Here is a 22,836-nt window from a genome sequence, read left to right as displayed (position 1 = left end):
GTGTTTTCTCTCTAGTTCACTTCCGCCATCTTTTTTATACTCTTCCAATCAAACTTTATTGAAAATACATTTAAAATCGCAACACACTCTACAGTAAATGTAAAGTGAACTTTACAAGATCGTAACTTTACACACAGAATTGTAAACTTAACAAAGCTTTACATATACAATTGCTGAACTTTACAACTTGATTTCTGGGATGATTTGTGATTATTTGGTGTTGTAAGTGTTGATTCTGAGGGTTGTTTATTTATTTAGAAACCTGCAGAACCTGCTGATCCTGACGGCCATCAAGGCAGACCGGACCCGTGTGATGGAGTACATCAACCGCCTGGACAACTATGACGCCCCAGATATCGCCAACATCGCCATCAGCAACGAGCTCTTCGAGGAGGCCTTTGCTATCTTCAGGAAGTTTGACGTTAACACCTCTGCCGTGCAGGTGAGATGAACCCTGACCCACCCCCCAACACCATGTGGTATTCATATCACCCTAACACCATTTCAATCTTTTGAATATGGAGGTCTCAATGCCAGTAGACTTGTATAGCTTCCATTCCCCTTCTCCTTACCTTCAACATGATTGATACAGTGTCTGACTTCCTGTCATGGTATAATGTTGTCTCTTCTCCCCAGGTTCTCATTGAGCACATTGGGAACCTGGACCGGGCCTATGAGTTTGCCGAGCGCTGCAACGAGCCAGCTGTGTGGAGCCAGCTGGCCAAGGCTCAGCTGCAGAAGGGCCTGGTCAAGGAGGCTATCGACTCCTACATCAAGGCTGACGACCCCTCTGCCTACATGGAGGTGGTACAGGCTGCCGACCAGAGTGGTAAAGATGGTGGGGCAGGCTTTAGCTGGGATAGGGGGTTACAGGATGGGCTGATGGGCATTAGAATATGTAAAATCTCCCAATGTCAGTGAATACATGTCCTCAGTGCGGGATATGTCCAGCTGTTTTTGGTGACTTTCTGTAATCATCAGCGGCTCACTGAATGACCTCAGGATTTTAGGTACTGTAACCTCCCAGCTTCTCTTAGCTGACTGTAATGGCTGTTCTGGTGTGTCAGGTAACTGGGAGGACCTGGTGAAGTTCCTTCAGATGGCTCGTAAGAAGGCCCGGGAGTCCTATGTGGAGACAGAGCTCATCTTTGCTCTGGCCAAGACCAACCGCCTGGCTGAGCTGGAAGAGTTCATCAATGGACCCAACAACGCCCACATCCAACAGGTACTGTTACTGTAGTCCAGACGGATGTATTAAACAGTACAGATTATTTTATTCCAAGTCAATGAGAAATAAACAGTGATGTTCCCTCCAGTTCCTGGTGAACTAGATTTTCTATGTTGTCGCAAACAACTCCCTATGTAAGACATTGATTGACATTCATACTCTTTCCTGCTCACAACGAAGGTCGGCGACCGCTGTTACGACGAGAAAATGTATGACGCGGCCAAGTTACTGTACAACAACGTGTCCAACTTCGGCCGACTGGCGTCCACCCTGGTGCACCTCGGGGAGTACCAGGCAGCAGTGGACGGGGCGCGCAAGGCCAACAGCACTAGGACCTGGAAGGAGGTGTGCTTTGCCTGCGTGGATGGAAAGGAGTTCCGGCTGGCCCAGATGTGTGGCCTCCACATCGTGGTGCATGCTGACGAACTGGAGGAGCTTATCAACTACTACCAGGTAAGACACACACACAGCCCACTTTGTCTCGTTGTACCTTATCCTTCTTGCTGCTAGATGCTGGCACAGTTTGTATGAAATTTGTATTTTCACTCTAGTCAACATGAAAAGTTCTTATTTAGTCCACCTCTCTCCACACTCTCTTGATTGACAATCACATTTGGTGCTTTCAAACCCCTCAATGCTTTACCACTACAAACTGATGCCTACATGACCACCTTTAACCAACCCCCCCCCCCCCCCCCCCTCTCTGTCTGTGTTCAGGACCGTGCTTACTTTGAGGAGCTGATCACCATGCTGGAGGCAGCCCTGGGGCTGGAACGGGCGCACATGGGCATGTTCACCGAGCTGGCCATCCTCTACTCCAAGTTCAAACCCCAGAAGATGAGAGAGCACCTGGAGCTCTTCTGGTCCAGAGTCAACATTCCAAAGGTTCTGCGGGCGGCAGAGGAGGCCCACCTGTGGGCGGAGCTGGTGTTCCTGTACGATAAGTACGAGGAGTTTGACAATGCCATCATCACCATGATGAACCACCCCACCGACGCCTGGAAGGAGGGCCAGTTCAAAGACATCATCACCAAGGTAACCCAATCAGTAATGTTTATGTCTATAATGACATCATCAAGGTAGCAGTCATTGCTGTATATGATCTATTATGACAAAGCTCGATTTGATGTGATATTGTTAAGTGTATATTTAAAGTACATTGAAACATCTCAATACACTTTACAATTGTAATACATGACAATATCTCTCCCTTTATCCCTTTCCTGTGACTGTGTAGGTGGCCAACGTGGAGCTGTATTACAAAGCAACTCAGTTCTATTTGGAGTTCAAGCCGTTGTTACTGAATGACCTGCTCATAGTGCTGTCCCCCAGACTGGACCACTCCCGTGCTGTCAACTTCTTCAGCAAGGTAAGATGTGCTCTGTCCCCTCCGATCTGCCAACACAGGAAACTGAAGCGGTGTGACACATGTTGTAGTTGTTAATCGAAGACTGTGACGTGTATTTCTATGTACAGTGCACTCTGCTTATAGTGAATGCAGTTCTAGTAATCAACGGTGTGTGCGTGTGGTCCAGGTGAAACAGCTGCCCCTGGTCAAGCCCTACCTGCGCTCAGTACAGAACCACAACAACAAGTCTGTCAATGAAGCACTTACCAACCTCTTCATCACAGAGGAGGACTATCAGGTTTGTGGTCAATTTTGGTTGGTTGTTACATTGTCAAACAATTAAGATAGACACATTTGTTTTATCCTTGACTAGGTTTAATATGGGTTTGGGAAGCTGGCCCTATGACAGTTCTAGTACCTTGTTTACTTGAAAACAAAGTTGTTTTTTTTACCTCATTGAACAACAGTTACTCACTCACCCATCCATCCTTTCTTCCTTCCCTCTCTCTGTGGACTCAGGCTCTGAGGACCTCTATAGATGCCTATGACAACTTTGACAACATCTCGCTTGCCCAGCGCTTGGAGAAACACGAGCTGATTGAGTTCAGGAGGATCGCTGCCTACCTCTTCAAGGGAAACAACCGCTGGAAACAGAGTGTGGAGCTCTGCAAGAAGGACAAACTCTACAAGGTACTCATTCATTATCTTCTCCTTACCCAAGCCTGTTTCTCCTCTGACTGCCATTATATTGTCATTGAACCTAATTGGTTAGTAGAGAGAGGAGGATAATGGGAAATGTAGTAGATTGCTGTTTTGTCTGGTAAGATTAGTGTTTAAGGGTAGGGTTAATGGTCAAAATCCCATTGTGGAGTGAAGGTTTTCTAGCATGACCAGGATACATACCAGACAAAGTGGCTTGGTGCCAAGTTCCTCTCAAACACACAGCATCAAGTCACCGCTCCTTATCTTGAACCCCCATCTTGTTTCCATCTTCCTCCAGGATGCCATGCAGTACGCGTCAGAGTCCAAGGACACAGAGTTGGCTGAGGAGCTGCTGGGCTGGTTCCTGACGGAGGACAAAAAGGAGTGCTTTGCTGCCTGCCTCTTCACCTGTTACGACCTGCTGAGGCCAGACGTGGTGCTGGAGACGGCCTGGAAGCACAACATCATGGACTTCTCCATGCCCTACTTCATCCAGGTCATGAGAGAGTATCTCTTCAAGGTGGGTTGGCTGTCTGGACATGGCTGTCATGTTGAGTGGGCTAAACCAAACCAAGCATGGTGGTTCTATTCTACACGTCCAAGGATGTTGTTCATTAGGGCATCCAACAGAATTTCAGTTGTGGCTAATGAACACAACCCAGGTCTGATTTCAGTGGGAGTAGGGTGAACTATCCCCTAGACATTGATCTAGGGTCAGTTTGACATTTCTACCCCCAAATGGTTAGGATTGGGTGAAAGTAAGCTGATCCGAAATGCCACTTTTACCCAAAGCCCTTTCTAAACACGTTGTGCAGTGATCTTCTGTTGCTCAGTCAAATGCTTTTAGCAGTTAGCCACTTTTGAAAAGGCATTTAATTATTCAGTAGCACAATGCCTTATTTTTATATGGCAAGTTGCTACCAGAGATTCCTCAATGATTATATTACAACTCAGTCCAGCAGTCTTGACTTTGCAGCAGAGTGCGTGGCATCATATAAATAGATTTACAAGAATCATTATAATAGAATATTCTATTTGGAATAGAATAATTGTATTTCTATGTGGTGTGCCAATAGTCCTCATACTCTATACAGAAAGACAGTTATTTCTTTTTTGTTTTTCTATCAACTTGCCTTTTCTTTTTAGTGCCTTGTTTCTTCTGTGTCTGAGTTTGATAGAAGCTAAACAATCCTCTCAGCTGCTTTTCCTTATACTCATGTCATTTGTTTGTTTCCCCTCTTTTGTTCACAATTTTATAGCTTTTTGTTAACATATTTCCATATAAAAGACGGTAATTGCTCTTTTGTTTAATGCTCTGACTAAATGTTACTGTACTCAACAGATTACAGACAATGGGTACAGTACAAGTGTTAATGCATTGTTTCAAGGTGGTGGACCCTCTGAATATCAATGACAAGAAAACAAACTATTGGACTCTATAGAGAGGAACTCAAGATCTTTAGTTCCTCTCTCTAGTGTCCAATAGTTTGTTTTCTTGTCATTGATATTCAGTGCCAAGTAAGTGGAGCTCGTCATTGGATGCTGCGTGACTGCATGTGGGACTGCTGTGACTGAACAAGAGTCAGCATGTGCCTGTCTGCTCTGCACACCTCAACTACATACATACATACATACATACATACATACATACATACATACATACATACATACATACATACATACATACATACATACATACAGTTGAAGTCAGAAGTTTACATACACCTTAGCCAAATACATTTAAACACAGTTTTTCACAATTCCTGACATTTAATCCTAGTAAAAATGCCCTGTCTTAGGTCAGTTAGGATCACCACTTTATTTTAAGAATGTGAAATGTCAGAATAATAGTAGAGAGAATGATTTATTTCAGCTTTTATTTCTTTCATCACATTCCCAGTGGGTCAGAAGTTTACTTACACTCACTTAGTATTTGGTAGCATTGCCTTTTAAATTGTTTAACTTGGGTCAAACGTTTCAGGTAGCCTTCCACAAGCTTCCCACAATAAGTTGGGTGAATTTTGTCCCATTCCTCCTGACAGAGCTGGTGTAACTGAGTCAGGTTGGTAGGCCTCCTTGCTCGCACACGCTTTTTCAGTTCTGCCCACAAATTTTATATGGGATTGAGGTCAGGGCTTTGTGATGGCCACTCCAATACCTTGACTTTGTTGTCCTTAAGCCATTTTGCCACAACTTTGGATGTATGCTTGGGGTCATTGTCCATTTGGAAGACCCATTTGCGACCAAACGTTAACTTCCTGAGTGATGTCTTGAGATGTTGCTTCAATATATCCACATAATTGTCCTCCTCATGATGCCATCTATTTTGAAGTGCACCAGTCCCTCATGCAGCTAAGCACCCCCACAACATGACGCTGCCACCCCTGTGCTTCACGGTTGGGATGGTGTTCTTCGGCTTGCAAGCCTCCCCCTTTTTCCTCCTTACATAACAATGGTCATTATGGCCAAACAGTTCTATTTTTATTTCATCAGACCAGAGGACATTTCTCCAAAAAGTACGATCTTTGTCCCCATGTGCAGTTGCAAACCATAGTCTGGCTTTTTTATGGCGGTTTTGGAGCAGTGGCTTCTTCCTTGCTGAGCGGCCTTTCAGGTTATGTCGATATTGGACTCGGTTTACTGTGGAAATAGATACTTTTGTACCTGTTTCCTCCAGCATCTTCACATGGTCCTTTGCTGTTGTTCTGTGATTGATTTGCACTTTTCACACCAAAGTACGTTCATCTCTAGGAGACAGAACGCGTCTCCTTCCTGAGCGGTATGACGGCTGCGTGGTCCCATGGTGTTTATACTTGCGTACTATTGTTTGTACAGATGAATGTGGTACCTTCAGGCATTTGGTTCATCCTTGGAAGCAATTTCCAGACTTGTGGAGTTCTACAACTTTTCTTTTTCTGAGGTCTTGGCTGATTTCTTTTGATTTTCCTATTATGTCAAGCAAAGGGGCACTGAGTTTGAAGGTAGGTCTTGAAATACATCCACAGGTACACCTCCAATTGACTCAAATGATGTCAATTAGTCTGTCAGAAGCTTCAAAAGCCATGGAAGCCATGGAATTTTCCAAGCTGTTTAAAGGCACAGTCAACTTAGTGTATGTAAACTTCTGATCCACTGGAATTGTGATACAGTGAAATAATCTGTCTGTACAATTACTTGTGTCATGCACAAAGTAGATGTCGTAACCGAATTGCCAAAACTATAGTTTGTTAACAAGAAATTTGTGGAGTGGTTGAAAAACGAGTTTTAATGACTCCAACCTAAGTGTATGTAAACTTCCGACTTCAACTATACATACACACACACACACACACACACACACACACACACACACACACACACACACACACACACACACACACACACATTATATGGCTTTGAACGGAATAGTAGTCCAGCAGCTCTCTAGTCTAGCCAATGACATAGAGAACACAAGTTCTACCATGTCTGTCTATCAATAGAACAGGGCTAATGCAGTCTATACTGCTCTGCTCTCAATAGTAGTTTAGTGACTGAGTTGACCGGAACCTATAGCCTACTAAGTGGAAAACAGTTAAATATTTTACTAGCAGCTGTATTTTTATGCATGCAAATGTGGTAGGTTAATCATTGTAGCGAGATCTCGCTATCTTCAAAACAATAGTTCTTAGGATAGAAACGATAACTGAACAATTAAACTAGAGAAATTCAAGGCATTTTAGAGGAAGACATTGTTCCAGACTACCTTTTAGACAGGAGTGTGTTAGTCTTTTCTTTTAGTTTGGGTTCTTTTCTACTGTGTGGATATTTGGTTTCCCATCTTTGTATGCCGTCTCAGCCTGCTCTCTCTCGGTCTCTGCACTATGGTAAACTGAGTTATTTTTATTTTCTAAGCTGCGCTTCTTGAATTCCCTTCCAGGTTGATGCAATTAAGGAAAAGGTGAAAGTCTATTCCTATATTCCATCTCTCTCTTGCTGTTTTGTTCTTTAATTTAGGTTAATTTAGCCTGGAGCACTGCTACCTCAGGAATCTGCATGCATTGTTTTATTTTAATTCTCCCATATGTTAGTTACACTGCTGCTTTTCCACAGACAGACACACACACACACACACAGTAGTGCCTTCTCAACTGGACTCTGACTGGGCAGCAGAGTGCTCTAGTAGATCTGTAGTTACTCACCAATGACAACCCTTAGTCTGAGGAAGTCTGTCAATGATGCCAGTCTGCCATTGGTTCCCAGTCCCTACCCTTGAACCCACAATGACCGTAAAGTGCTTTTGATGCCCCAAGAGTGTTAATTTTGTAGAATAAATAACACCCATTAATGAACTCAGTCTTGAAGCTTCTGATTGCTAGCACATAGCTAAGACCCCCTCTCAAAATAGACTGAAAACCAGTTGTAGACTGCATTTAACCATAGTACTAAAACTGTAAGACAAGAAATGCATTGTATGATCAAAGTTTGTGAAGCGAATGCACTTTTTTAGGGTGGAAAGTAGCATAGTGGTTAGAGCATTTGGACAAGGTGAGAAATGAAATATGTCTGCCCCTGAACAAGGCACTTAACCAACATTTTTTTCAGGGGCACCGTACTACTATCGCTGCACCTATCTGGTGGGGGTTTTCCTTCTCCAGAAATGTTTCAGTAGTGATGCCATTTTGTAGTGATGAAATTATATATTTCTCATGACCGAGTTCATTCTCATATTGAAGTCTTGACAGTGAAATACAACTTGTGCTGCAGCACTAAAGGTGGAGAGAATAAAATCTGTCTGTTAATTAAGTTCATTTTGCATGGGCAGTAGCTGAAAAGTGCATTCCTTCACAGACCTTTACACTGTATCCGAGAGTATGTATGTTTGTATGAAAAACGGGTAATGGTACCTGCACTTTGGGAAATGTTCTCTGGTTTGAAAATATGCACGTGATTGAGCACCTGCCAATGAGAATCTAGCACACTGAGAGCCTCTAGGAGACATTGATGTTGTCGGCTGTGCCTTGCTGTTGGTTGATGGGCCTTGAGTGGCTGGACTACGAATCATCCCGAGCTTTGACTCCCTCTGCGCTTCAGTACTTTTGCCTCTTTTTCATGCACACTATTTTAACCAATTGTAACACTACTACTGTAGCATGTTGTTCTCCTTTTAATGACGCCTCTGTTTGTTGGGATTTTGTGGGAAGAGATTTACTCATTATTTTTAATGTTCTTTACAAGAGGTATGGAGGGAACTGAACCCACTTTCAGCACTGAGAAGCACAGAAAAATAGTGAGAACAAAATCGTGAGAAGTTGTTTTTTTACTAGCGCAAAATGCATCTTGCCTCTTGCAACTTTTTCAAACGTAATTACGTTTTCTTCCTAACAACTTTTGGAAATCTGCTTCTGCTATGCTTAAGGTCACTCATTGGCGTTACAGTAGACTGATATTGATGAGCTAAAACTAAGCATGTTTGATTTAAGGGAAAGGGTGAATAGGTCCTAAATAAATCATAGAAAAAATACCGCCTGGCAGTTAACATCGCTACATTAAAATAGCTCAGAGATGACAAAGGTCAAATGTTGATCATGAGATTTTGTACTCCTGTTGCATACTTGATATGGGTTTGGTTCTCTGCATACATAGCAATGTTAATCTATACCGAAAACATCACTTCAAGAGTGGCTGAATGGAGGGACCAAATTTCATTGAAAGTATTTTTCCTCTCACACAAATCTTAATGGTCATCTCTCATATTTCTTCATTAGTTTTAAATGTGTGACGAAGGGGCAGCTCACAGCAGCCTTGTATGTGTTGCAAAGAATAATCACCTAGAATGCACACACTTCACACACCTGGAACAGTCCTATCCATCAATCACTTAACATATTAAACTACTAAATGAAAGAACAGTTAATGAAGGCTTTTCCAGCACGTCTTCTCTGGCCTGCCTGCTTGTAGCTGTTTATCATTGTGTTCTTTCTGACCTCTTCCAGGTGGACAAGCTGGAGACCTCTGAGTCCCTAAGGAAAGAGGAGGAGCAGGCGACAGAGACACAACCCATTGTCTATGGTAAGTGCATCATTCACAGCCAAGAATCTGACACGGCCAATGAGAACAGCCATTCACACCAACTCACTTAAACAGTGAAGATGACTCTCGTAACCCAGCCTTTTGTGCTCCAAGTAGTAAAGATAGGAAATAAGATGTAGAGTAAAGAGATTGATAAGCTGTGTAAAGGTTTTTAATAGTGACAAGTTTGTTGATATTGGTGACATGCATGTGTATGTGGCTGTCCCTGTTTTGATATTCGTATCAGATTTGTCATTTCTAATGAATATTCGTATAGTCTGCTGTACCTGCGCCAAAACTCTGGTATTTCTCATCCTAATAGGTCCTGATAACTTAGTAAATGGTGAGCAAACAATGTTTTTAGCACTTATGTCCATAACTGATCAACACTCGCTTTCTCGTGGCTCTCTTGTCCCTCTGCAGCAGACAGGCTGTAGTCTTGTGAACAATGCATCTAGGCTTCCGTGTGGGCCAGTGGCTACTGCCCCTGACCTCGGAACACTTATGGCAGAGTCGGCATGGGTTTGAATCCGGCCGGCTGCCCTTTGACTCAATCTCCTCAACCCGTCTTCTCTCTACAGTCTGCTGTTCAAAAGAAAAATCATTAAAATAAAAAATTAAAGTTGGGCTTCCTTGGCACTCTGGAATGTTAGAGTTGAGCTGTGGCTTGTGCTCCATGTTAAAAGATAAGTTTAAATATTCAAATCAATCGGCATCAAATTATTTTATTCAGTAAATTAATCGAATCCGAATAGATTCTAATCTTTGGTGTCAGCCCAACATGTGTAATGCCTCTCTCTTCCTCCAGGCACACCCCAGCTTATGCTGACTGCTGGCCCCAGCGTGCCCGTGCCCCCCCAGCAGGCCTACGGCTACGGTTACCAGGCTCCTGCAGGCTACCCCCAAGCACCTCAGGCCCAACCAGGCTTTGGCTACGGCATGTAAAGGTCTCCTGGCAAGCCCTGGAGCCCATCCATCCATCTCTCTCAGCTCAGTCCTCCACTAGGCTATTACCATCTTCTCACAACATTTAGTGGATTCAAACAAGCAGTTTTTTAAAAATGTTTTTGTTTTCCTTAAAAAAAAAACTCATGAAGGACATTATTTCTGTTGTCAAAGAAAAAGATTGGATCACAATTATTATAATTTTTCACATTCCATTATATTTACTAGATGCCATTTTTTTTATGGGGAATGGTTTATGTACAATGAGGGGGCTTGTGGGAAGAGCGAGTCCTCTTAATTAAAAAAAGGTATGTTGTGAAGCATCTGATTTGCACTCTGTAGTGAAGAAACTAATGTAGAATCTCTTCATTTTGATGTGTGTGAGCAGCTTGTTCTATCAGTCTGTAAAATGCATTTAATTATTGTATATTCAGAAAGGAAAAAAGCTACAATGTTCTATATTTGAACATGACTGCCGCTTCCATGACCCACAAACTAGAAACACTATGTACAAATACCAGTAATGACCTACACAGGGTTAAAGGGTTGTGTAGCTCTAGAGAAAGATTATTTTAAGATGCATACAGACATGATTTCCAAAAGTGAGTTTTATCCTTCCCAAGCCTATGCAGGCTCTCCAGTTAGTCATTGAGTCAGACCGTGCGTAGAGAGATGAAGTCGATGGTGTCTTTGCGTCTCACTCAGCTGCGTGTAAGACACTTTCCTTTCCTCATGCTGTAAAGTGCTCGTGTGGGACTATTCTATTTGGAGGGATTGATTACGAGAATTAAAGAAGCTCTGTTCTTCAGTTCAGTCAGACCTGTGCGTTACTACCCCCCCTCCTTGTGCTGCGGTTGGTTGGTATATGCCGGATATCGTGGTGTTCTAGGTCACTGTTCTTGATTGTACAGAAGAAGATATAAAACCTAATAGCCTTGATGTCCTGCCAGGTTTATGTGTGGCCAAAATGGTACCCTATTCCCTATATAGTGCACTACTTTTGACCAGGGCCCATAAAGATTGTACTGCACTATGCAGGAAATAGGGTGCCATTTGGGACTCACATATTATATTTGTCTGATCTAATTGAAGAGACTGGTAATTTGGTGTTTTTATCAAAGGCTTGTGTGTGTGTATACAAAGAAAATCATTAACTCTCCCTCTACCCTATACTTTCAAAACAAATGAATAGTTGATTGTGCAGGATCTGGATCATGATGATGAATGAAATGGCAGTTTTCTTTTCCACATAAAATAAAGTCTTGTTTGTCAAGAAAAGTCTGGTCGGGTCTCTTTTGTTCCCTTCTCAACCTTGTTTTGTCTGCCACGTTTGTAAGGATAGACTAACACGTCAGCCATGCACAGGTGTCAATGATTTGTGGCGATTCAACATTTAGAATTGCCAGGGAATTAATTGAAATGACGGCCGATGCAATAGGACTGCTGTGCACGGCCAACGTTTGTTGGTCTACCTTCACTCTTATGAGCCTTTTATCAAGGCATCCTTTAGGGAAAATCCGTATCACTATGGATTTATGCCTGCCAAATGAGTGATGTACAATAGTGTTTTAATTGCAAGCTCAGATGGGTTTGGGGTAGTTTAAGTACAAGTGCACATTCTAAGCACAGGAAAAGATGTAGGCCTATTGGGTCTGGGTATCAGTTCTGCTAGGATGACATGGTTGGACCTTTTAATGTATATACATAGTTCCCAGATGACCACTTCTCTGTGAACCAGGATTATCCAATTCCAATACAGAAATCTCAAGTCCTAATTTCTATCTAATACAGTTTCAAGTGTCCAAGTGACTTTGTCCATGAGATCAGCTGGTTCAGGGCCTACTCCCAGCACAGTAAGGGACCCTGGTGCTATCTGGGTCCTCCCTGCATCTTGGAGCAGAAAGACAGGCAGCCCTACTTTGGCATGGGTTAGCAGTTCTATCAGACTGTCCGCATCCGGGGCTTTAACCACGATTTCGGGCTGGCCGCAGTACCCTCATTGCATCAGCAGCTCAGGGTTCCTGCGCTGGACCTGCTTGTAGGCTGACAGCGGCGTGTGAGCACTGGGCTGCCACTTTCCCCATACCCATCTTCAGCTCTGATCGGACCACCTGGATCATTTTGAACTCCTCTCCCATGAAGCTGGCGTACTGCCGTTCCCCATCGCCGCTCCGATCCCGTAAGTGCCTGCCTAGGCGAAGTCCACAGCCCACTCCTTCCAATATTCAAATGACTACCTGGCCGTACAGGGAATACATTTTGATACTGGTCAAACCATTACTTAGAAAAACATTGTAGGGCTTCGATCATGCCCCTTTTCATGATATCAGCCACGTGAACGCTAGCTACCGACGACGGAACTATAAGATAGTCCGTTTGTTTGTGTTGGTCTTGGCTATGCAGCTACACGTAGTGATTGGAGTTAAATGGACTATACTAAACAAGTCAAATGTCTTGTGATTACATGTTTTCCACACACATAGCTACGTGTAGCCTACTTGGAAACTAGGCCCCAACATTCCCCACGCTGAATGGCCTGAAGCTACAGGGGTCTTGTAGCCTATATTTCCCTATGTTGGAGCATTGCGAACCGTAGGTCAGGATGTTTGATCTGGTTACATGTAAATTGAACACAGCAGCTTTTCAGAATGTTTTGTTAATGTACAACAATATTTACGACAAAGTTGTCTCTTTTACAATGGGCGGTCAATTGGAAAGACCTGTTTTCCCCATTTTGTCGGCGTGGTCGATGGGAATTCCTTATTAATAGTGAATATCGACTAGTAGTATTTGAGTTGTGCCTGTTGTGCAGTCTCACGCGTATCTACCCTCTCATTGGCTAGAATGGTCCCACCTGATCTCGCCTCCTCTCGCCTGGCTTCCATCTTTAAGGACATGTCTTTCCCTTGTTAGAGAGGTCACTCGACCATCTTGTCAATATATTAAATAATCTTTGATCAAATAAAATACACGTCTTTTTCATGTGAGGCAGGTTGCGGCTTTTGACAGTTCGAGAGTGAAAAAGGAGAAGGTAAGGGGACTATTTGTACGGTTGATGTCTGCTCATTGTCGTGGTGTGTTTATAACAGTAGTAGCATAACATTAGGCCAAATACAGTCTATCCAGATTTGACATTAGGCTATCCTCTATCAGCATGTATTTGTAAAATGCTAGTTTACTGTGGCGTGCCAGGTTTTGTCCAGCATATAATAAGGTTGATGATATTGCTATACCCTAATAATATTTTATTTTGAGCCGCTGTAATTTTGACCGAGTCCTTGATGAATGAAAATGGTCTAGTGTCTGGTGAAAAACATGCTTTCATAACAGTAGGATCTGATTAATTAATGCCATCGTGTATGAATGAAGCTAGGTTAGTGTGAATTAAAGGTGATGTGGATTTGATGGTTTGGGGGAAACAAAACAAACGAATCTATTCTATTGCATATTTGTTATGCTCTATAATCCACATTGCATCTACTTACTGGTCTGTTTTGTTCAGGGTCAATTTGTTAATTTCTTGCTAGACTTTTCCTTGAGGATCTTTGGCTGGATATCTGAATCATTTATTCTCTAGAGGTGCTAGCTGCCAAATAAAAAGTGATCTATGGTGCGATTGAGGCTATAAAAATGTACTCTTTAAAAGGGGTAGCAACTCCTGTCCTGACAGAATGTTGGGTTATAGCTCGAGAGCAAGGTCACATTCTTGGGGCTTTGAAAAAACGTCTATCAAGCTTCAGTCATACAACAGGTCATTGATATTGTCAGACATTAGTTTTATTTTTGTCCTTCTCTACAGAGCTGGTATGACAGCTGCTCTCAATTCAGAGAGTTACATTCAATGGCTTTAGAGCTCAATGGGTGTCATATTTTTACAAAGTTCACATTTGTCATTGATGATTTAGATTATGGATGTAGACCTATTACAATAGCATGAAATGCGTAATGAATGGAATAGCATGAAATGCATTATAATGCATTATAATGCAATTGTAGAACCCCCCCTGCCTTATATCACTTATTGAGTGCCTCATCACTCCTACAGGTCACCCCTTTAGTCATTATATGGTTAATTTGTATCTATATTAAACAAAAAGTTACACTAAGTGAGAAGTAAGCGTTGGTCTGAAGCTGAAAAATTAAATAAATCCACATGAGCATCAAAATGCCTACTTCACCCATGCTCTACCAAGGTTTTCCAGCACACAGCTTTTACATACTAGCTGTGTAGGAAGGTTGTTTAGGGTTAAAACCTTCACAAACAGCCTAATTCATACTTAGAGGTGCTCCCACAATGTGATTTGTACTGCATACAAGGTCAAGTATTGGATTCTTTACAAAATACACTAAGACATTATCCCTTTCCATGCTCTCTTTTTAATTATATGAAAGAAAACTTCGCTTTTATACTTACAAGACCACCGGCTTGATAGAGTGAACTGGTTTGTCTTGTAGTAATGTGGTGCCTGCCTGCCTGCCTGTATTTCCTTAAACCTTTATTTTAGCTATACATGTCATTGTGAAAAATTATATATTTCATAATTCCATTTTGGTCAACATAACAGGTGTTGGATACAGTCACTCATATAGAGATCTATAGAGCTTGTCTGTGTTCCCGATTTCTGTAACCGTTAGCTTACCCGTGTAATATTGAAATAAGCTTAGAACCACTTGTTTTGCAAACATAGTCCTGATTTATCAATTGCTGTGCTGATCAATGGACAGTTCATTACATATTTATTTGACAGAGGTAGTCTAAAGTTGTTTGTATTTGTATTTATTTTTGCAATAAAGATGGTGACGCTACAATAATACACATGTACAATAGGCTAGGCATGGAAGCGAGCGCACCCATAACCACCAGGACCAACAGACACCCCGCTCACAGCCTGAAACTACCCATAATCACCAGGACCAACAGACACACCGCTCACAGCCTGAAACCAAAACACACAACATAAATAACTAAACACAAAACATACAACAATCACATTCCCAACCTCCCCCCTGATTGGATGACCTCAAACGTGTGTATATATATATATATATATTCCAACCTTCAGACAGCCACAGATCAACCCATCTTTCCCAGTAAATCATCATTCTACCATTTTCTCTTGCAATACATTCCTCCATTCTACCATGGCGTCTTACTAGGGGCTATCTGCAACATTGCCCCTGGACCTTCAAATCCCCCAACAATACAGTTTGCAGAGCCAATATAATTTTTTATTTAGCTAGACAAGTCAGTTAAGAACAAATTCTTATTTACAATGACGGCCTAGGAACAGCGGGTTAACTGCCTTGTTCAGGGGCAGAACCACAGATTTTTACCTTGTCAGCTCGGGGATTCGATCTAGCAACCTTTCGGTTACTGGCCCAACAATCTAACCACTAGGCTACCTGCCGCCCCAGGGATAATAGAAGCTTTAATATAGGTTTAATGCCTTGATATGTAATAGTTTTAGCCCTCTACACTTATATTCATTATATAAATATACCCTTTTAACTTTCTGTTTTTTTATTACAAATAAAATGAAATATTGTTTGCTCACGTGACTTACAAAAATATTTTCTTGGAGTGGGTAGAGCCATGAATAGATATGTAAACTGCGATATCACTAGAGAATTAATCAGGGTAATTTACTCAGATGGACAGGTTTCCCTTTCCATGGTTTCAAGATCCTATCAAAATGTATATTTGCAAGATCATTAAACTTATGGGGTTGGTCCCCCTTTGCTGCTATAACAGCCTCCACTCTTCTGGGAAGGCTTTTCACTAGATGTTGGAACATTGCTGCGGGTACTTGCATCCATTCAGCCACAAGAGCATTAGTGAGGTCGGGCACTGATGTTGGGCGATTAGGTGTGGCTCGCAGTCGGCGTTCCAATTCATCCCAAAAGGTGTTCGATGGGGTTGAGGTCAGGGCTCTGTGCAGGCCAGTCAAGTTCTTCCACACAGATCTCAACAAACCATTTCTGTATGGCCTTCGCCTTGTGTACGGGGGCATTGTCATGCTGAAACAGGAAAGGGCCTTCCCTAATCTGTTGCCACAAAGTTGGAAGCACAGAATCATCTAGAATGTCATTAGATACTGTAGCTTTAAGATTTCCCTTCACTGGAACTAAGGAGCCTAGCCAGAAGCATGGAAAACAGCCCTAGACCATTATTCCTCCTCCACCAAACTTTACAGTTGGTACTACACATTGGGGTAGGTAGTGTTCTCTTGGCATCCGCGAATCCCACTTTTGTCCATCGGACTGCCAGATGGTGAAGCGTGATTTATCACTCCAGAGAACGCGTTTCCAATGGCGGCACACTTTACACCACTCCAGCCAACGCTTGGCGGTGCACATGGTGATCTTAGGCTTGTGTGCGGCTGCTCGGCCATGGAAACCCATTTCATGATGCTCCCGATAAACAGTTATTGTGCTGACGTTGTCTTCAGAGGCAGTTTGGAACTTGGTAGTGAGTGTTGTAACCTAGGACAGATGATTTTTACGCGCTTCAGCCCTCAGCGGTCCCGTTCTGTGAGCGAAGTGGCCTACCACGTCGCAGCTGAGCTGTTGTTGCTCCTAGACGTTTCCACTTCACAATAACAGCACTTACAGTTGACTGGGGCAGCTCTAGCATGGCAGAAATTTGACGAACTGATATGTTGGAAAGGTGTCATCCTATGACGGTGCCACGTTTAAAGTAACTAAGCGCTTCAGTAAGGCCATTCTACTGCCAATGTTTGTCAATGGAGATTGTATGGTTGTGTGCTCGATTTTATACACCTGTCAGCAACAGGTGTGGCTGAAATAGCCGAATCCACTAAGACCTCTCCGTCACGGTTGACACACTTGTCCTCTCCCGTCTGTATTACTGCAACTCGCTGTTGGTTGGGCTCCCCGCTTGTGCCATTAAACGCCTGCAACTTATCCAGAACGCAGTAGCCCATCTGGTTTTCAACCTTCCCAAGTTCTCTCATGTCACCCCAATCCTCCACACACTCCACTGGCTTCCAGTTGAAGCTCACATCCACTACAAGACCATGGTGCTTACCTACAGAACAGCTAGAGGAACTGCCCCTCCCTACCGTCAGGCTATGCTCAAACCCTACACCCCAACCCGAGCACTCCGTTCTGCCACCTCAGGTCTCTTGGTCCTCCCACACCCATGGGAGGGCAGCTCCCGCTCAGCCCAGTCCAAGCTCTTCTCTGCCCTGGCACCCCAACGGTGGAACCACCTTCCACCTGAAGCTAGGACAGGAGTCCCTGCCCATCTTCCAGAAAACCCTACCTCTTCAAACAGTATCTTAAATAATCCTCCTCCCCCGCCCTCTTCAAAAAAAAATGTATATAAAAAAAACTAACAATTGTACTTGTGTGTTCCAGGAAAGGGATCTGAATATATTTTTGGAGCTTTAAATTAGTTTTTAACTCTTGGGGTAGTTACTGCAAACGGTGAAATGTCTCCTCATTTACTTGCCACCACCCCCTCCGCGGCCCCCGACTATCCTTCTAGTGCGTTATCCCTTTCTGTGCCTCCACCACACCCCGCACTAGACTATAGTCGTGTAGGTTATATAATTCTATTGCCACCGGAGCTTGAAACGGTGGTTTTTGGCATATTGCTAGCACTCAAGACATCTCAATATGGTAAGTTGCTCTATCTGCCTCGAACATTGTGCATTACTTGTTGCGTACCAAGAGATTCATATGACTTTTTGGTACTGTTGATAGGCTACTTTAAAAACCAGTGCGCACTGCGTGGAGAGGGAGTGATGCTAGAACTGCTTGTCAAAAAGAAATCACATTTAATTCGACGCGATTGTTTACTTTAATTATTTATCCCCTGGTGAAGTTTCACAACCATAGTTTTGCTTTCGAAGCGTAACGGCACAAATGGGTTCACAACAGGTCTCAAACACGCAGTCTGTTTATTGAAGGAAGTTATTGCGCAATCGAGTCCTTGGCTCTGGCGGACTTTGTGCGCGCTGCTGGATCTAGGATACGCGCTGTTTTGTTCTTTTCAGGCATCAGTCTTGAAATTGCAGATTGTGAAATCAACATGACAGGTAAATCAAAGATTGCGCTCTTTAAATGATGAAGCGTAGTGGGGGTTCCAACTCCCCTGTACTGACAAGCTGTGATGCTGCTTATTTGTCAAGTTACGTCACACAGCCAAACAACAGTCTTGTTGACGCACAAGAGTAGACAATAGAGTATATTAAAGGGTCAATCCGGAGTTCAAACAATAACAAAAAGGTACACCCTGCCTCTTGTTTTGGTAAACAGCTGAGGGATGGGGCTTGAGAAATATAAACACTCAAATTCATAGAGCTGTGGCTGCAAGGACTGACCATCCATGAGATTAAAATGGTAATGTTAACCATGTTTTGAAGCTATACAGTGTTTGTTTACATTGTTTACAAACATTGGAGTAAAACAAGCTTATTTTGTGAGATCTTATGGGGTATAACATTTTAACTCATGAAGCATTTATAAAAGTTATATTCTTCAAGAATCAATGGCTATTAATTTAACTGACCAAAAATATATGTAGCAATTCCAGATTGTCCCTTTAAAGGTGCTTGACTAGCTCTGCAATGCAGCTGGCTTTGATGCATGATGCTTATTGCTCTCCTTTTTGGATAGCAGTCAATAGACCGTATATCCAAGCTGTTTTGTTCTCAGCCAAAGTTACTTCTCTCACAGAAAACATTCATGGTATGATTAGAGGCAGTAGTTGAAGTTGATATGGGGTATCCAATACCTTTACTCCCCCTAAACGTTACATGACTGGCTTAACTGGTAGGTGTAGGAACCAGTCTATGTATTTTGTGCTTGTGTTGCACCAACTCTTATGTAAACAACCTCAGTGACCTCACTCTGCGTTATTGAGCATGTCGGTGTAGTAGGCTATTATCTCCTACACTGAATATTGTAGCCTAAACTCAACACCGACTGAGTGATTTTAATGCGGCAGTATTTTCAGTCCAATAAATAACATTTTCCCGTGCATCTTTTCTATCCAAGTATATGTATTAGAAGGAACAGGTAACTTTTTGTAAAACATCTGTTTGGCTACTTTTTTGTAGTGTTGATTGTAAATAACTTGCTCATTCACTTACTAGGAGGTTTGAATGAGCAGTGATGAACTTCTGCATTTAGACCTATAAGCCACCCTATACCGTTCAGTAGTAGGTTGTCGCTGTCCATGTGTGTTCCAGAGGCTCGCAGCTATTATTTCTCACAACAAAAACAACCCTACTCGGGCCTCAGTCAGCATGTGTCCATAGAATTCCTATCTATAATAGAAGAGAGCCATCATGGGCCCCTGTAAAATCCAACTCTGTACTGTGTCTGTCAGCCCAGTTAATGTGTACGTTTGTAAACTGAATACAGGGGCCCTCCTGTAGCAGAGCCATGGGTGCTGGATAGAGGGATTATCAGGCTGTGTGACACTGACACTTCCACCAGAGCTGAGCAGCCTGCGTGCCTGTATGTCAGAGTCCCAACTCTCAGCTCTAAGTTGTCTCTGTCACACACACACACACTGTTCTGTGTCCTGCAGATTAGTGGTAACCCGATAAAGCCCTATGCATGACCTAATGATACCATCACCTTCTGCACTCTGATCATCACTCCGCCATGACTAGACCTGCCAACACTACACAGTCTGTCCCATATCTTGCTGCACTTTGTTCACCACTCAGTCTGGACTAACAGTCCCCTAGGTCTGCTCTAACCACAGTCTGTCCTCTCTCTGTTTTTTGTCATTCCTCTTTAGGTCCCCCCCGGTCCAACCACTATTCAATGAGATGGCAAAACATGGGTCAGACTGCGAGCTACCTCAGAGGCGCCTATCAGCCAGAGAAAAGCACAAGGTGCAGTGTGCAGGTAGGGACCGCTGAATGACCATAACCAGTTCATGAAGTTAATGATTGTTATTGTTGACGTAACATACGGTGATGTAGGCCAAAGTATTTCTGTTCACCCTGACTGAAGAAAATAACAACCAGCACAGCATCATTTGAGTTGATTTAAGCTACAGCCTAGTAGTTCACATTGACTGACATGTTTTCAGAGGTGGTAAAGGTAAACCCCACTGTGTGTGTGTGTGTTTTTGAAGACTCCTTGTCGCTTTGTGAGAGGAAGCAGAGGAGCGTGTGTCTCTGGTGTTATGGAAGAAACCGCTCGTCACGCTACACTACTTCCTGCGGGAGCTGCTCATAACCCTGAAGGACTGGATGTGGAGGTGAGACACACACACTTCCGTCCTCGTCTCCTCCATCTTGGAAGTGTTGAATATAAAAGGTGTTGACTACAAAGTGTTAGAATATAAAGTATTTCTGTTTCTCAGTGTGGAAACAGATGTTATGTATTCATGAATCTCCCTAACACATAGGGATCCATTGCACTATGACAGACTAAGCAAGTATACAGTCTAGCTGGTGGTGTGGAATAAGACACAGGTCTGAGCCCACACACACACACTCCCTACTGCTGAGGTCATGTTATGGCAGCCCAGCCACAGACTGACGTGGAGGCAGCAGGGTCAGAGTCTACAGTAGAAGATATAGGCTCTTTCTCAATTAGTCTTTCCTCTATTCCTCGCTGCCTCTGTCCTCACCTCCTTCTCTAACTGCATTGGCGGAAAAGATCCAATGTCCCTCCCTTCGGACCTTCTCCTTCAAAGTGTTTTGAGAAGGATGCGAGGAGAAAGGACGTGCAGACAGGAGACCTTGAGACTACCTGCTGCCCTCCTGGCTCGCTCCCCTGTAATTCATCCTGTGTGCCTGGCTCTACAGTCAGACCAAACAAACACAGGACCATTTATTAAAACAACTACGTAAGCAGGGAGTAGTTTTTGCCATTAATCTTCATTGATGTTGCTATGAAGGATGCCAATTAGATGCACTGCCCAAATTATATTTTTACCGGCCCAGTTTAAAAAGTGTTTATAAAAATTGTATTATGAGTTCAGTTGAATAATACTCCCACGCACTCCGTATCATTGCAGGCTCAATGTTGATGGTAATATGGAACCCGTTTCTGATATGAATAACCTTGTCTCAAGGGTGATCCCCATGATGTTTTCCCTGTTTTTAGTCACCTAATTGTCTGTTGACATGTACACGATGACATGAAGTCAATGTGCACATTGAGCCTCTTGTGGTTGTGCATGAGGACATCATGTTTATTTTCTAAATGACAAGAGGATGTGGTAAACCACAAGACAAGTAGCGTGCTGCCAGAGTAAGAGGCTGCTTAGTTCAGGATAGCACAAGTTGTTTTCATAGCAAGTGGATTGCATGGGCTCCTGAATGGCGCAGCGGTCTAAGGTACTGCCTCTCAGTGCTTGAGGCGTCACTACAGACACCCTGGTTCAATTCCAGGCTGTATCACACCCGGCCGGGATTGGGGAGTCCCATAGGGCGGCGCACAATTGGCCCAGTGTCGTCCGGGTTTGGCCGGTGTAGGCCGTCATTGTAAATAAGATTTTGTTCTTATTTGACTTGCCTAGTTAAATAAAATGTAAATGGTGAGAGAGAAGTGATAGATATATATATATATATATATATATATAAATATAAATAATATAAAACAGCTAGCGTGATAAGTTATAGCACAGATACTTATTTGTAGTATCTGAAAAGCTTTCTAAGCAGACATGTGGACATGAAGTTAGTGTTAGGGTAATGGCTAGGGTTGAGCTGACAGGAAGTTAGTGTTAGGGTAATGGCTAGGGTTGAGCTGACAGGAAGTTAGTGTTAGGGTAATGGCTAGGGTTGAGCTGACAGGAAGTTAGTGTTAGGGTAATGGCTAGGGTTGAGCTGACAGGAAGTTAGTGTTAGGGTAATGGCTAGGGTTGAGCTGACAGGAAGTTAGTGTTAGGGTAATGGCTAGGGTTGAGCTGACAGGAAGTTAGTGTTAGGGTAATGGCTAGGGTTAGGGTTGAGCTGACATGAAGTTAGTGTTAGGGTAATGGCTAGGGTTAGGGTTGAGCTGAGAGGAAGTTAGTGTTAGGGTAATGACTAGGGTTAGGGTTGAGCTGACAGGAAGTTAGTGTTAGGGTAATGGCTAGGGTTAGGGTTGAGCTGACAGGAAGTTAGTGTTAGGGTAATGGCTAGGGTTAGGGTTGAGCTGACATGAAGTTAGTGTTAGGGTAATGGCTAGGGTTAGGGTTGAGCTGACATGAAGTTAGTGTTAGGGTAATGGCTAGGGTTAGGGTTGAGCTGACATGAAGTTAGTGTTAGGGTAATGGCTAGGGTTAGGGTTGAGCTGACATGAAGTTAGTGTTAGGGTAATGGCTAGGGTTAGGGTTGAGCTAACATGTGGACATGAAGCAAGGTGTAGGAATATGGTTAGGGTTGAGTCCGCATGTTGACATGAACTCAGGGCTACTGTTAGGGTTTGCTTTATAATCTCATATCTGATTGAATTGACTTTCAAATTATTAACAGAAAACCTTCAATAGGGTCAAAAGTAGTGCACTATGTAGAGAATAAGGTGCTATTTGGAAAGCAAATGGCACCTTCCTGCAATGCAGGAAATTTAACTTGTGTGAATTTCC

General features: G+C 43.0%; 2 protein-coding genes and 1 pseudogene across 11 annotated transcripts in view; 2 read left to right on the top strand and 1 right to left on the bottom strand.

Annotated features, from left to right (window-relative positions):
- Window positions 1–11,549, top strand: part of LOC139537453 (clathrin heavy chain 1) — a 51,725-nt gene extending 40,176 nt beyond the window's left edge. The window contains exons 20-32 of one of the 8 annotated variants that reach the window (XM_071338750.1): window positions 259–442; window positions 637–829; window positions 1,068–1,225; window positions 1,409–1,681; window positions 1,946–2,263; window positions 2,466–2,597; window positions 2,764–2,874; window positions 3,096–3,266; window positions 3,577–3,798; window positions 7,195–7,215; window positions 9,251–9,326; window positions 9,649–9,669; window positions 10,135–11,549. In XM_071338750.1, the coding sequence (XP_071194851.1) occupies window positions 259–442; window positions 637–829; window positions 1,068–1,225; window positions 1,409–1,681; window positions 1,946–2,263; window positions 2,466–2,597; window positions 2,764–2,874; window positions 3,096–3,266; window positions 3,577–3,798; window positions 7,195–7,215; window positions 9,251–9,326; window positions 9,649–9,669; window positions 10,135–10,271 (2,017 nt within the window). In that variant the 3' untranslated portion in view covers window positions 10,272–11,549. Of the gene's footprint in view, window positions 1–258; window positions 443–636; window positions 830–1,067; window positions 1,226–1,408; window positions 1,682–1,945; window positions 2,264–2,465; window positions 2,598–2,763; window positions 2,875–3,095; window positions 3,267–3,576; window positions 3,799–7,194; window positions 7,216–9,250; window positions 9,327–9,648; window positions 9,670–9,749; window positions 9,954–10,134 lie in introns of those variants that run through there. The other 7 variants (XM_071338751.1, XM_071338753.1, XM_071338755.1 and 4 more) reach the window with 7 other exon arrangements.
- Window positions 11,550–12,053: 504 nt separating this feature from the next.
- On the bottom strand, window positions 12,054–12,541 carry LOC139537451 (peptidyl-tRNA hydrolase 2, mitochondrial-like; annotated as a pseudogene).
- Window positions 12,542–13,167: 626 nt separating this feature from the next.
- The window catches only part of LOC139537450 (vacuole membrane protein 1-like), a 376,416-nt gene continuing 366,747 nt past the window's right edge, over window positions 13,168–22,836 (top strand). Inside the window, exons 1-3 of one of the 3 annotated variants that reach the window (XM_071338748.1) lie at window positions 13,168–13,302; window positions 20,050–20,159; window positions 20,392–20,517. In XM_071338748.1, the coding sequence (XP_071194849.1) occupies window positions 20,510–20,517 (8 nt within the window). In that variant the 5' untranslated portion in view covers window positions 13,168–13,302; window positions 20,050–20,159; window positions 20,392–20,509. Of the gene's footprint in view, window positions 13,303–17,806; window positions 17,916–18,312; window positions 18,335–20,049; window positions 20,160–20,391; window positions 20,518–22,836 lie in introns of those variants that run through there. The other 2 variants (XM_071338749.1, XM_071338747.1) reach the window with 2 other exon arrangements.

The sequence above is a fragment of the Salvelinus alpinus genome, chromosome 13 (assembly GCF_045679555.1).
Source record: "Salvelinus alpinus chromosome 13, SLU_Salpinus.1, whole genome shotgun sequence".
In the NCBI taxonomy this organism is placed as follows: Eukaryota; Metazoa; Chordata; class Actinopteri; order Salmoniformes; family Salmonidae; genus Salvelinus; species Salvelinus alpinus.
This window is presented reverse-complemented; position numbering and strand designations above follow the sequence as displayed.